The sequence below is a fragment of the Mycosarcoma maydis genome, chromosome 9 (genome assembly GCF_000328475.2).
Source record: "Mycosarcoma maydis chromosome 9, whole genome shotgun sequence".
Classification (NCBI taxonomy): Eukaryota; Fungi; Basidiomycota; class Ustilaginomycetes; order Ustilaginales; genus Mycosarcoma; species Mycosarcoma maydis.
The window spans coordinates 266,875-279,931 of record NC_026486.1 but is presented as its reverse complement, the minus strand read 5'-3'; the positions used below and the strand labels follow the sequence as shown (position 1 = coordinate 279,931).

Sequence of the window (13,057 nt, the reverse complement as noted above, 5' to 3'; positions counted from 1 at the left end):
CATTCCTCGCACTGCTAGCTACATCCCTAGCTACAACCAGTCGCGTTTGAACAAGTGCGCATACATCGCATCTCGTTCCATCGCGCGCCGCCCTCTCTCCCTCTCTCTCTCTCTCTCTCTCTCTCTCTTGGCGATTGCTTATTGCAGCCATTTCAGTCCCTCATTTTGCGACCTTGTATCTTGTCTCGCTCGCCGTTCGCCACCGACATCCCGTCCGTCGATCTCCGGTACTTGGCATACAAACCCAACCTCATCTTGCAGCATCTCGCCGCCGACACAGTCGTAGAAGCGTACTTTCACCTCGACAAGGTTTGTCATCTCGTGCATTTTCAAACACGCACCGCAGCACCATTTCATTTCAATCAACCAACGCGCGCGACCTTGGCAACGCTTAAGCTCCTTTCTACTTTTTCCCACCCACACTCCCCGCTCAAAATTGCATATTCTTCATAAGCTCAGTGCTCCCTGCGCTTCCATACACCTATCAACGCTTACCACCGTTTGAAAGCAGCCCGCCTTCTAGACAACCACCAGTCCTGGGGTTCGTCGACATCTAACGGGTAGATGTCCGCTTCTTCATAGCAATTCCTCCATCCTCTCTCCTCCCTCCGGACCAACCGGCGACCCCAATCCCGCTTCCACCCAAGGTCTCCATCTCCGGCTACCTCACCTGGCTCCTCGGCTTTGCCCGTCACACCAAATCGCTACGATGGTATCCTCACATACAGCCCGCGCGGGCCTGTTACTACTTACCAGCGCCGTGGCTGCTTCAGCGTTGCCAATCAATAACGCCCCTTCCGTCTTTGCCCCAGATGCTCTCGCCGCTCTGCAAAGGCGTGCCATTATGAAGGGCAACAACTACGTGCCTCTCGGAGATACGACAGTGCCACTCTCCCCAATACTCCTCGTGCTTGCAGGGTTGGGCGCCGCCGTGGCAGCGCTCCTCATCGCCTTGCTGCGCATCTTTTGCCCGTCTTGCCTCTCCAGATCTGCGCGCATCGTCCTCGAGGAGCGAGAGAGGGCGCAGCAGGACCTGCGCGTGCGCGGTGCCACCAGCCCACGAGCTAGTCCCGGCGCAAGCCCCACACCAGGAGGCAGCACCCCCGTCCATGCACATCCGCGACGCTTCCCACCCAACAAGCCAACCCGCCCGCTCGGACGCAATTCACGCGGAAGCTCCATTCCCATCGACTCTTCCTCATCCTCGCTCACCAGCAAGCGACAATCTCACGGCTATCGAGGCACCTCGTTCAGCCTAGCAGAGGCACGCAAGAACACCGACAAGTCATTTCGATCCAGCTACAGCGCATTCCACATGCCTGCGCTCAACTCGAGCGAATCGAGCAGCGGCTCTTCCACCTTGCACAACGCACGAGACTCGACCATGTCGGAACGAGCAAAGTACCCCATCACCGCCACCAACGACGCCATTCCACTCAACAACACCGGCAAGCCACTCCACTTTGGCACAAGGTATTTGCAACGCACCAGCTCAACCGGCAAAGGTGCCGATTTGCAGCGGACGCGCAGCGGCAGTCGTCGCAACGCAGAGATCGCTCTGGCTCCGCAAGCGGTTGACCGCGTACAGGCCGTGCAATGGCGTCGTCGAGACTCGAACACTCAGCATCCCCTACAGTCAACAACAAATCGACGTGACTCGTCGCTCTCATTCCAAAGCAGCAGCGCCGAGCAGAGCTACCTCGAAAGCACTGCAACAAGTCGTATGGGTTCGTTCTGCAACACGACCGCCAATCCGCTGCAGCCTCTCAGCATGTTTGGAACCGGCGCGCACCTCAGTCAGCCTTGGGCGAGTCCGCGATCGACGAGCAGATCTTCGTCGCCAGATTTCGCCTCTCCGGATCCATCGCGTCTCGGCGTCGCTCGCGGAGCTACTGCCAACAGTCGAAACTCGTCGGTCAGCGGCCTGCTCGACTCGGACGGCAGTGATCACGGCATCACCCCGCAGACGGTTATCATGGTCCCCACCCGTCAAGCCTCCAAAGTCAGATGAACGAGCCTACAAGCAGTCATTCTGGCGCTGGCTCTTGTTCCGCAAACGCGCTGCACTCTCCCTGCATGCCTTGGCTGCAACCCTGCATCTCTGTTGGCGCCTCTTTGTACATCAGACCGTACAACACGGTCTGACCGCGTCGCTCAGCTCAAAAGAACATTCACTCTCGCTTCCTTTCATTACTCGTTGCCAAGCCGCACCAAAACCAGACCCGTCGCTCGCATTCAAACTTGTACCAGTATCTCGCTGTCACACACTTTCATGCAACCCTTTGCGCAATCTCATGCGTTGTCGTTTTTGCATTGCCCAATTCCAGGCTGGAGGTTGACATAGTTTGTCGCTTTGCCGAGCGTGTTCGAAACTGTGCCAAGCCAGTTGAGCCAGTGTGAGTAGAGTCATGGGCGACGCTAGTGCCGAGGCGGGCTGCAATGGTTGCTTTCTCTACTGACGTACTAGAGTGCTGTTGTGAGGACGGAGGATTGTGGGTGGAGCTTGTGTTTTGTGGCTAGATCGCGGATCTGGTCGGTGATTTCTTGGAAGATGGGGAAAGTGAGGCTGTTCTTGTACCTCTGAATTGTTGTTCTGGAGAGCATGGTTCCGGCGGGCGTAAGCGACTCTGTATCGCCCGAGTTCGGTAGTTGTGCCGCAGCTGATTGCGAGTGAGGCGTAAGCGGTTGGTCGATCGCCTTGAGCACGTTGTCGTTGAGACTTGTTTGGTGGAGTTGCTTCTGCAGTTCGACGTGCGCGTCGTCCTTTGCATCGTCCAATACCCTCACCAGTCCGGGATCGATGGGAATCCTACCCAAAAAGCGTAAGCCTTCTCTCTTGGCCAGCGCTTCACCACCACCCTTGCCCCAGACGTTGGTACAGTCGTTGCAATGCGGACATATGTACCCAGACATGTTCTCGATCAACCCTAGAACGGGCAGACTGGTCTTGCGGCAAAAATCGAGACTCCTCAAGTTATCGGCTAACGACACAGCCTGCGGCGTTGTAACCATGACAGCTGCTGGCTCGAATGTTCGCAGATACTCGAGAATGCTGATATGTTCGTCCGACGTACCTGGCGGAGTGTCGATGATCAGGTAGTCGAGCGTGCCCCATCTGACGTCTCCCAAGAACTGCTTGATCATCGCGTTCTTTTTAGGTCCACGCCAAACCACCGAGTCGTTCTTGGATCGCAACAGGAACCCGACCGACATGACGGCCAGATGTTGAGATGCGTCTGTGTATACCGGAACCCACCCATCTGTCGACTGCTTTACAGACGCACCACCGAGTCCCAGCATACGTGGAATCGAAGGTCCCGTGAGATCAATATCGAGGATCCCCACGCGCGCCATCCGTGAGCGATCGCTCGGTGATGCAGAAGACGACAGCGAAAGCGCCAGCTGCGCCGAAACCGACGATTTACCCACTCCACCTTTGCCCGACAGCACAAGGATGATGTGCGAAACCGAAGAAAGTCGTCGCACGATCTTCGGGTCGGCACCCAGGTGCGATGCCGACGGCGAGATGGCGGAGCTCGATGCGCTCATCCTCACCAAAACGGCGATAACAGCGATTCAAGTGTTGACGGCGCGCAAGATGTGGTGCAACAAGTCGAGTCGTGTCCAAGTCAACGAGTGTGTGTCGGTTACTCAACCACGCAGACTCACGCTTATCATGCAGTCGCTTCGGTTGCAAGATTCCAAACTTCGATCGGGCACCAATCGGGCTAATTCGATTTGCAAGCTTAATCTCCGAGCCGCGGCCATACTTATCAACGCAGCGTCATCGCCGACCTATGATTCGCAGCGTCATCATCGACCTATGATACGTGATTGGTCGGAGATGCATGCGGCTTTGTGCTTACGTCCAACATTGCAAAGTTCGAAACTTGAATCGATCCTTTTGATGACATGTGCCAAACGCGACATGTTGTACTTGCCGTACGAGTCAATCGGATGTTCCCCCACAAGTGCTGACGACTCGTGCGTCTGAGCAGTGCATGTGGGTTGCAGACCGTGCAGCATGACGCAACACCTTCCTTTTCAGCTGTGTGTCTCGTCTGCATCATCCGGCATCTGAAATGCTCGCTGCTCGTAGCTGCAGTGTCGTAGCTCGCTTTCCTACACACTGTGTCTCTGACCTTGTTGAAAGCTACATGTGTGTTTCCGACGCAAGTTGCAACAACTAACTTCATTTGGAAAGATGACAGAAGGTGTCAGATTGCCGAGCCGGTCTCAGACTGCCGTCATTTTTGATGATCTTTGTCAGTCGGCGCATGTCTGTGCTTCGACAAGGCATCCTCAGTCGTCTGTCCGTTGAGATACGTGCAAGTCTTTGGTTACTGTCGCCTTGGCTTCTTGACATCGATAAATAGGCCTGATCTTGCGTTCCCATCGCCACATCCCTCCAACCCGCCCGCTTGAACAAACTCAGAGACTCATTCGCAATGCTTTGGCCACGCAACGACGCCTCTGTACGTGCCGCCTTTGAGGCGGACATTGAAAATGTTCACCTGCTGTACGACTACGATGCCGAGAATCCGGAAACTGGCGCACCCGAGAAATGGCGCTATGAAATGTGGTTCCGTTCGGACAACCGCATCGTCTACGCCATCCACGGCGGACCAATGGCAGGACGTCTGAACTACCAAACTGCCGACTACCAATGCATCCGCCCCGGCGAACTATGGCAATGCAACTGGCTCGAAGAAACAGGCACCACATGCTCGCTCGTGTACGATATCCAGAACCAAAAAATCACCACGATGCTCAACTTTAGCAAAGGTCACTGGGAATACGCCGACAAGGCACACGGTGACAAGAGGAACCCAGACGATTTCCACCGCTGGAGAGACTTGGCCAAGATCGGCATACAGACCGACAGAAAGATTCTAAACGACCAGGCCAACATCTTGCAATCCTTCAAGGGCAAGGGCGATCTGCAAGACATCGATCTCGACGCTCCTACACTTTGAGCAGAAGAGCAACTCACGCTGTAATATCGCTTAGCTCTCATGTATCGTGCAATTGTTTAATGCCTTTAGCCCTCTGCAGGTTTGTGTGTATGTCAACGTTGTGCGGAATCGCAGATGGACTAGACTCTGCACAACAGAATCGATGGGGATGATGTGCTTTCTCGGCAGCGTGGATGGTAAACATAACAGCAAAGACCCAAGACCGAAGCAACCAGCTCGGAGCCTCAGGCGGAAAAGGGAGCCAATCTCGCCGACGGCTTTTCGCTCTGCGTACGAAGGTCGTATTCTCCGTGTTGCGTAATGTATCGAACCCAAGCTGTGCAAATGCACCAAAAACATAAGCGTCAGCGCGCCACTCTGCTTTGCGAAGAGGATTTTCGAGCGAAAGCAACTTACGTAGAGCCTGATAGCCGGATTTCTCGACAATCTTGAGGTATCGCACCTGGATGCCCGAGACGGTGAAGTAAGGAATCTCAAACTTGATGCTAATCGGCGTGCGTCGGTCGACCGTGTCCTCGCTCTTGACGCTCGGCAGGCCAAAGTGAGCGCGCATCAGGAATTCTTTGCCGCCACCGAGCTGTTTGATTTTCCAGACCATGGCCGACTTTTCCGGGGCGTAGACCACGGATCCAATTGCCGCCTATGGGATGCAAACGAAACCAAGAAGCAAAGCGTCAGAAAACGTGCCAGACAGCAGCTGCTCTGCAAACGCGTACGAGGACAACTTACTCTGAACTTGGGTGTATCGGCGTCGTCCGGAACAGGAATGTGAATCTCGACATTGTTGGCCGTCGACCTTCTCTTGAACTGAGCCTTGACTTTGACCATAAACTCTATCCGGCTACCCTCGTGACGTTCGATGATGGCCTCTGCCCAGATGAGCGGTTTCACCTGCGTGCTGAGTCGATAGCTCATCAGCTCAAACTCGCCATCCGGCGGAATGAACGAGATGGTTCGATCGTTTTCGAATCTTGAGAGACGCACGCACTGGTGGAACTTGACATCCTCCATCTCGATCGATTTACCCCGAGCAGCCCTGCCCGTGTTCTCGAACATCACCTTGTCGTTCAACCCCAATCGCAGTTCGGGCATCCCGGACAGGTAACACTTCATCTTGATCGCACCCAGGATCTCGCTCCTAACTACGTTTCCATTTGCACTGACCAGCAGGTTGACCGATTCGACCACATCCAGAAATACCTCGTTCTTGCGATACCGAATGCCCTCTGAGCGCCAAGAGACCGCATTCGTTACTGCCATGGGCGGTCTCACCTGCACCTCGAGCTTGTGCGATTCCTGCGTGATGTACTCCTGCAAGATCTTGGATTCGGTGGTTTGAGGATAGCCGAAATCCATCATCTCGTCGAGCAGCTCGTAGATGATTACAAAGTTGTCACGGATCGATTCCTCTTCGAGTTCCTTAAAGTATTCCTCGAGCACCGAGGCGAGCTTGTGCAGGAAGATGAGCACTTCAGCTGCGTTCGAGTTGCGCCGCGAGAGCGCGACGAGATAAAGGTTATTGTGACGGATGAACATGTAGTTGACACCCTCGGAAGAGAAGCATGGGCTGACGGAGCTACCGCCCGCTTCTTCTTCCAGATCGAGCAGCAGTGGGAGGAACTTCTCGACAGCGGACGGCGAGATGTCATCGCGATACGAACGCTGAATCAGCGATTTGCCCTTGAGATCGACGATGGCGATGAGCGATGTCATCTTGGCAACTACGCAAAGCTGGCGCCCGCAACGTCTACCTGCAAAATGTTCCTAGTGATTGCTGTGGCTCCGCCTAGCTGATACTGGCGTCGGTACAACGAAGCGGGTAGCTGATCGTCACCGATGCGATTGCACCTCGTTCAAGAAGGGTGAGGCGTGAGAGGTGTATGTCGTGTACTTCGTGTACGCGGCTTGCACGAATACGTTGAGATCGAAAGAGGTGCGATTGTACGTACACGTTTGCAAATTGATGATGGTCTGTGTTGGACTCTGCCGCGCCCCGGAGTCTTCTTGCGCATTCATGATTGATGTCCGAGACTGGAAAAACGCAAGCGTCTTGTCCTTTCTAAGCGTGTCGCCGTGAAAGATCTTGAGATAAAGAACTATAGGATCAATCCATGTTTTGGTATACATCTGCGGCCATAGAGACTTGAAAATACCGCATCCCGTCCGATCTGCGCAGTCAAGCAAGTCGTCGCCTAGTCAGTACTGCGGTGGGGGACCACGCGGGAATCCTAGGTGCTGCAGTTCTTTTTTGTTTTGCCCGTATTCGTGATTCGTGATTCGTGATTCACGATTTCTGATGTGCATGTCACGAGGCACGAGGCACGAGGTGCACCATGAAGAGAAAACAATGTTAGACCTCTGCAACACCATCTCTCCTGACCAAGTTGAAGAATCAATCTGTGAATCGTGAATGGTGAATGGTCGACCCCTTTCGGACTAGTTTGCGCAGGATCAAACGGAAATTACGTGCCATCACGCGTTTCCGCAGGATCAAAAAGAAATTACGTGCCACCACGCGTTTCCGCAGGATCAAAAGGAAATTACGTGCCACCACGCGTTTCCGCAGGATCAAAAGAAAATTACGTGTCACCACACGGAGTTTTGGCAGGATCAAAAGAAAACTACGTGCCATCACCCGACGGCCTTCGTTCGTGAGTGAGGTGTGAGCTCGCCAAGCAGCTCGAGGCAAACGAATCACGAATGCGAGTGGTGGCGGCGGCAGCAGCAGCAGCAGCAGCAGCAGCAGCAGCAGCAACGCGATCAGCCGTGAGCTGACAGGCTGCCACATCGTCAACACTCGGCAGTAACGCATCTGGCGGAACGATGACGCTGCACGGTGATGATGCATCAGTCACGTCGAATGCAAAGAACAGGAAGAGGAGCTTGCTCTCGCGGTGTAGATGCAAGGATCACAAAGAACACCCAACGCGAACGATTGACGATGAATGGAGTCGTGAGTGTGGCTGGGCCGAGGTTGTGATTGCGGCTAACTAGCCCGATTCTGACTCTTGTCAAACAGATCGGATGAAAACGATGGTTTCCATCTCGATGCGCAAGATGGAACGCGCGGCATTCAATCTGCCATACGACATATGCCAGGCTTCTCTCGAGGAAGCCAAGCAATCGTGAATGATCTTCAGGGTTGCGCTCGATGATAAGCTGGATAGGGCAGACCGGTTGACACCAAGTTGAGCTAATAAAACTTCGTTCTCCCAGACACGACGAAAACGACGAAACGACGTCAGCCAGACTTGAGATCAATTTTGGTGTGGCACGGAGTTTTTCTTGGTATCAACAATCGTGAATTCTTGACACGCAATTTTTCTCGTCGCACGGAGTTTTCGCCAGCGATTCGTGATTTCCTTCTGTAATCTCAGTAGGCTGTACCGGATCGACAAGAACGCATCACTGTCAATTGTCTCCATGTAATGTGTACTGCCACGATCGAGAATACTGTGAGCAGATCCCAGATCCAGGGTATCGAATGTCCATTTAGCAGCAGTGAGAGCGTGGCCACAGCATGAACAGCCAGGCAGAGAAAGGAGATCTTGATCCCGTAACCTGCGTTACCGCGAACGTGCATTAACGGGTGAAGCCGAGTAGAGCGAGCGAGCGAGCGAGCTAACACAGAATCGCCCCTGTTTTCCGTGTTGGTGTTCGTGTTGGTGTTCGTGTTCGACCTCGATTTTCAACCTGGGTGATCGTTTTATCTTCAGGGCCCTCGCCGCTCTCGTTGATTTCTTTTGCCGAGGTCGAGATACACTCGTGACTGACACCTTTGGCCAGATGTCCCACATACCAAACCGCGCCAGAGCTCCGTCTTTGCTGAGCAATTATTCGTCCAATTCTGCTCCAAACAACACCACTGATACATCAATAGAGACTTCGAAAGCAGTTCTCTTTGATTATCTGGAGCAAAGTACCTCTAGCCCATATGAAAGATGTCTAAACTGGGAGCAAAGGCGCAGGAGATGATTTGGACCAGCATCCAGCGCGATTTTGACAAGCTGCACGTATCTACGAAAAATAGGACATCCAGGTTTTAGCGCAAGCATGACTCTGAGCACCGAGCCGCGTCGCAATTCAAGCGGACAAGACGGGCCAAGTGTTTACCTCTCTCTCCCTCTCTCTCTTTCTCTCCCTTCTATCCGCCTCTCTCGTGAATGTTGGTCAATTATGTAAGACATATCGTCTATATAAGTTGAGCTTGTCAAGCGACTAGACAGACAAGAATGTGTGGCGCTATAGCGTTGAGACAACTCATGTGCCGTGCCAGGAGCGGTGGCGTGAAAGACAAAATTTCCGGCTGAGGAGCAGAGCGATCGACCGGTATGGTCAACCAAGAAGCAGTCTCGGAAAGGCGGAGAAGCACGCTTGGACGAGGGAAAGCTGCGCAAGTCAAGTGGAAATGACGGGCAGTGCTGCGATTGATCGCAACGGTACGGTGTTCCTATCCCAAAAAAAGGGACGACGGCGACTCTTTCAGTCAGCAAGCAAGCAAGCAAGCAAGCAAGCAAGCAAGCAAGCAAGCAAGCAAGCAAGCAAGCAAGCAAGCAAGCAAGCAAGCAAGCAAGCAAGCGAGAGAGCCAGCGAGCGAGCAGATGTCCAAGCCACGTTGGGATTTCCTCGTTCCATTGCAACGGGTCCATTGCGCCTGCTGCAAAGCGCAGTCCTTTGCCTTGATCTTGAAGCAACCCATAGGTATGGCCACCTGCCCGCACTACATGGTGCTCGCACTAGGCACAGCACATGCTCATCCGCGGCAGCTTGGAGTCGAGCACAACAAGCTTGCTGTTGCTTCCTGCGAGCGGGGATGGCGCTGCAATCTTTATGACCAGACGAGTAGACACCAGCACATGCAAAGAGTGCCGAGCGCGTTCGAATTAAATCTCGCGTCTCATGGTGCGTTCAAGACAAGCCAAGGAAAGGATTCGTGATTGCATGACATAAGCCGTCGAGAGAGCCTCGACAAGCACTAGACGCTTTGTCGACGCGATTAAGAGGTCCAAGAGTCTAGAGGCTGCAGAGAAAAGGGTAGACGAACCAAACATGGCGTGGAGATGGTCACAGAGGTGGTACAGCACAACAGCTCGAGGATGACACGCGCAGAACGAGGGGGATGAGGAGGACAACGAGGACGCGAGAGGAGAGCGCGACACAAGAGTAAGACCCAGAAATTCCCAACACAGCCAGTCGTGAATGTGCAAGCAGACCGCCATTTTACGCTTTTCCTCTTCTTTTTGGCGGCGACGACGCGCCTGTTTTGTGCGCTGCCCGTTTCTCCGCTTCTCCCAGTTGTGAGTCTTGTGGCATTGTCACTGTGCAGTTAAGAGTTGTGTGTGCTTTGCCAGCTGCAGCTAATCCCTTCTCCTTTCCGTTCCAGCCCCAGCCAGCCATTGGGCGGGCGCTTCATCATTCTCATGCCGACCTTGAACGAAATCGCGGCCGAAGCAATCATAATTCTGGGATAGTGGAGCAGCTCCGGCCATGTCTGTCCCTGTCCCCCAATAAGCATCCCACCTTCTCCCTCTTATTCCCTTTTCCCTTCCCCTCTCCTCGCTCTCTTCTTTCCTTTCCTCCACCACCATCTCTGTTCAACCACACCATCAACAAGGCCCTTTGTCTTTCAACCAGCATCCCTTTCTTCACCAACATTTCCTCTTCGACACCGTCGCCAACAACCATTCCAACAATGTCTGCCGCCGCCAAGCCCGCCGCCAAGAAGGCCGCCACCAAGAAGGCCGCTGGTTCCAGCGTCTCCTACGAGGTAAGTTACCCACCAGTAATTGGTCGAGCTTGATACGATCGGCCTAGTACACGTTGAACACGAGTGTATGCGCATGCCCAGCGCGTTGCACCAAGTTTCGTCGTCGCGATCCATCGATCATCTATTTTGGATGGATGAACAATCGACACGCGCGCGTCTTTGCTGATCGTGTTTGCAAAAATAAAATCAAGTTGCTTGAATGGCACACTGCTTGTCGCTCGCTTTTGATGCCTCAGTCGCGCAACAGCTCTCTGACTCTCTCTGATGCTCATCTTGTCATTGCCACATTCGCTTGTCTGTCGTTGTGTCCATCGCGTCGCGTCGCGTTTCTACAGGCCATGATCAAGGAGGCCATCCTTGCCCATCCCGCCGAGGCCCGTGCTGGCATTGGTCGTGCAACCATCAAAAAGTACATCCAGTCTCACCACCCCGAAACTGCCAAGGGCTCCGAGGCCACCTTCAACACCCGTGTCAACCAGGCCATCACCCGTGGCGCCCAGAAGAAGACCTTTGTCCTTCCCAAGGGACCTTCGGGCAAGGTCAAGCTCGCCCCCAAGGCCAAGGTCGAGAAGAAGCCCGCCACCACCCCCATCACCACCACCGCCGCCGTCGCCAAGAAGCCTGCTGCCAAGAAGGTTGCTGCTAAGAAGCCTGCCGCTGCCAAGAAGCCCGCTGCCAAGAAGGTAAGTCGTCCTTATCGTCGCCATCGCTGCTACAAAGTGGATGGATGCGAGAGGGGCCACCAAAAATAAAATTCTGATTTTCGCCAGGTTGGCCGCGACGCGTGCTGCGCTTCAAGTCGGTTCTCTGACTGAGGCTGCGCACGACCCACTCGCATCCTTCCATCACCTTCTGTTCTAGTTGCCATCATTGCCGATGGGAACGTAGACTACCTCGAGACCAGTCGCTGACCTTCTCTTGCTCGCGTGTGTATACTGCTCTTCTATTGTTCGTCTCTTTAGACCGCCGCTAAGAAGCCCGCTGCCAAGAAGGTCGCTTCGTCAACGACCACCAAGGCCAAGAAGCCTGCTGCCAAGAAGGTAAGTCTCGCAGCGTCTGTCGTCAGCTTTCGAGCTGCATGAAGAGTGTCCCTAGCCGGTGCTCGCGCCCGTTGCCTCTACCGTCGTCCCAAGGAGGCTAGCGTGGTCTCACGTGACGAGGCGCGTCCGGTTTGGATCTCAAGAGTGGGAGATGACACAGCGTGGACTGCACATGGACGCGTCTGCTGCATCGCCTGGGAGGTCCTCCTCCTCCTTTGCATTGCTATTTTGCGTCGATCGAGATCGCGATCATCACGATCATCGCATCACGCATTCCACGCTATTTGATCAATATCACCCGTTGCACTGCGCTCCGATGCTGATCGCACCTACACCCCTGTCTCGTCCGTCTCACGAACCTCTAGGCTGACGCTCCTGCCCGCAAACCTCTTGCTCCCACCCAACCTAAGGTTGCCAAGCCTGCGGCTAAGAAGGCCGCCCCCGCCAAGAAGGCATAAAGTAGCAATCGATTGTTGCTGTTGCTGTCCTTGATACCTTTCTCGTCGTTGCGCGTTTGGCTTCCGGCTCCCTTGGCTGTCGTCTCTCTTTCTAGCACTGTACTTTGATGGTCATCTTGCGTCGTCCGATCTCATTTCCTTTCTCTCAGAGCAGAGAGATGGGCATGAAGGGGAGGCAATCGCGCGATGTCCCCCTTGCCGCTAGTTTAGGTTCCGGCTTAGGCTGCTTCTTTCCCCCGTTGTACAACACTGGCTCGTCTTCTCTTTTGTTTCTCCTGTCATGTTTGCTGCTCATACTCTGCGCATCTGGTCGGCTTTCCACTGTCACTTCCTCCCTTCACGATGATTGGTGCAGGCTGGTGTCAGTGGCTGCAATCGCTCTGCTATGGCTCGCCTGTGATGCATGCGTGCGAGTAGCCCTTTTCCGCTGCCTGCCTCTTTGTTTCTCTGTATTAATGGTTATCCCCCTTTCTCGCGCTTGCTCGTTTCTCAGTGTGTGCTTGGGACTTTGGAATGATGTGAAATTGAGATGAAAGGTCTGGTACAACGGTCGATCAGACGCGTCGAGGACAAGCTTGGCGATCCTTGAGGAGGACTCTAGAGGCGGCGCGCGTTGTGCAAATTTGATTTGGTCCACACGGATCGATTCAAGATTCTGTTTCTGGACTTGCGCACCGGTTCGATTTTGCAGCATGCTTGAGTGCCTGTCGTTCACAAGCGTGGGGTTGGCGCTGACTGCTTGAACGCAGGTCTAGCGCAAGTTCAGTACAGTCGCATCAATGTTCTTCCAGACCACAGAGGCAGACGGCGTGACCC

The 13,057-nt window shown here is 54.1% G+C and overlaps 6 protein-coding genes and 1 non-coding gene across 7 annotated transcripts; 5 read left to right on the top strand and 2 right to left on the bottom strand.

Annotated features, from left to right (window-relative positions):
- Positions 1-709: 709 nt before the first annotated feature.
- Positions 710-2,011, top strand: UMAG_03487 (uncharacterized protein; the record flags this gene model as incomplete). Its single annotated transcript, XM_011391638.1, has 1 exon — positions 710-2,011. One exon carries the CDS (start codon positions 710-712, stop codon positions 2,009-2,011), a length of 1,302 nt encoding a protein of 433 aa, XP_011389940.1.
- A 452-nt stretch (positions 2,012-2,463) lies between these two features.
- Positions 2,464-3,549, bottom strand: UMAG_03486 (uncharacterized protein; the record flags this gene model as incomplete). Its single annotated transcript, XM_011391637.1, has 1 exon — positions 2,464-3,549. One exon carries the CDS (start codon positions 3,547-3,549, stop codon positions 2,464-2,466), a length of 1,086 nt encoding a protein of 361 aa, XP_011389939.1.
- An 899-nt stretch (positions 3,550-4,448) lies between these two features.
- On the top strand, positions 4,449-4,976 carry UMAG_03485 (uncharacterized protein; the record flags this gene model as incomplete). Its single annotated transcript, XM_011391636.1, has 1 exon — positions 4,449-4,976. One exon carries the CDS (start codon positions 4,449-4,451, stop codon positions 4,974-4,976), a length of 528 nt encoding a protein of 175 aa, XP_011389938.1.
- Positions 4,977-5,200: 224 nt separating this feature from the next.
- UMAG_10448 (putative clathrin assembly protein AP47) lies at positions 5,201-6,689 on the bottom strand (the record flags this gene model as incomplete). The annotated part of the gene is made up of 3 exons (XM_011391764.1): positions 5,201-5,292; positions 5,373-5,616; positions 5,706-6,689. The coding sequence occupies 3 exons, from the start codon at positions 6,687-6,689 to the stop codon at positions 5,201-5,203; spliced, it is 1,320 nt and encodes a 439-aa protein (XP_011390066.1).
- A 416-nt stretch (positions 6,690-7,105) lies between these two features.
- Positions 7,106-7,220, top strand: UMAG_16223. The gene has a single exon (XR_897737.1). It is a non-coding gene; the product is annotated as a 5S ribosomal RNA (ribosomal RNA).
- Positions 7,221-9,384: 2,164 nt separating this feature from the next.
- On the top strand, positions 9,385-9,810 carry UMAG_03483 (uncharacterized protein; the record flags this gene model as incomplete). Its single annotated transcript, XM_011391635.1, has 1 exon — positions 9,385-9,810. The coding sequence occupies one exon, from the start codon at positions 9,385-9,387 to the stop codon at positions 9,808-9,810; it is 426 nt and encodes a 141-aa protein (XP_011389937.1).
- An 858-nt stretch (positions 9,811-10,668) lies between these two features.
- On the top strand, positions 10,669-12,241 carry UMAG_10447 (uncharacterized protein; the record flags this gene model as incomplete). Its single annotated transcript, XM_011391763.1, has 4 exons — positions 10,669-10,743; positions 11,079-11,426; positions 11,706-11,783; positions 12,194-12,241. The coding sequence occupies 4 exons, from the start codon at positions 10,669-10,671 to the stop codon at positions 12,239-12,241; spliced, it is 549 nt and encodes a 182-aa protein (XP_011390065.1).
- Between the last annotated feature and the right edge of the window lie 816 nt (positions 12,242-13,057).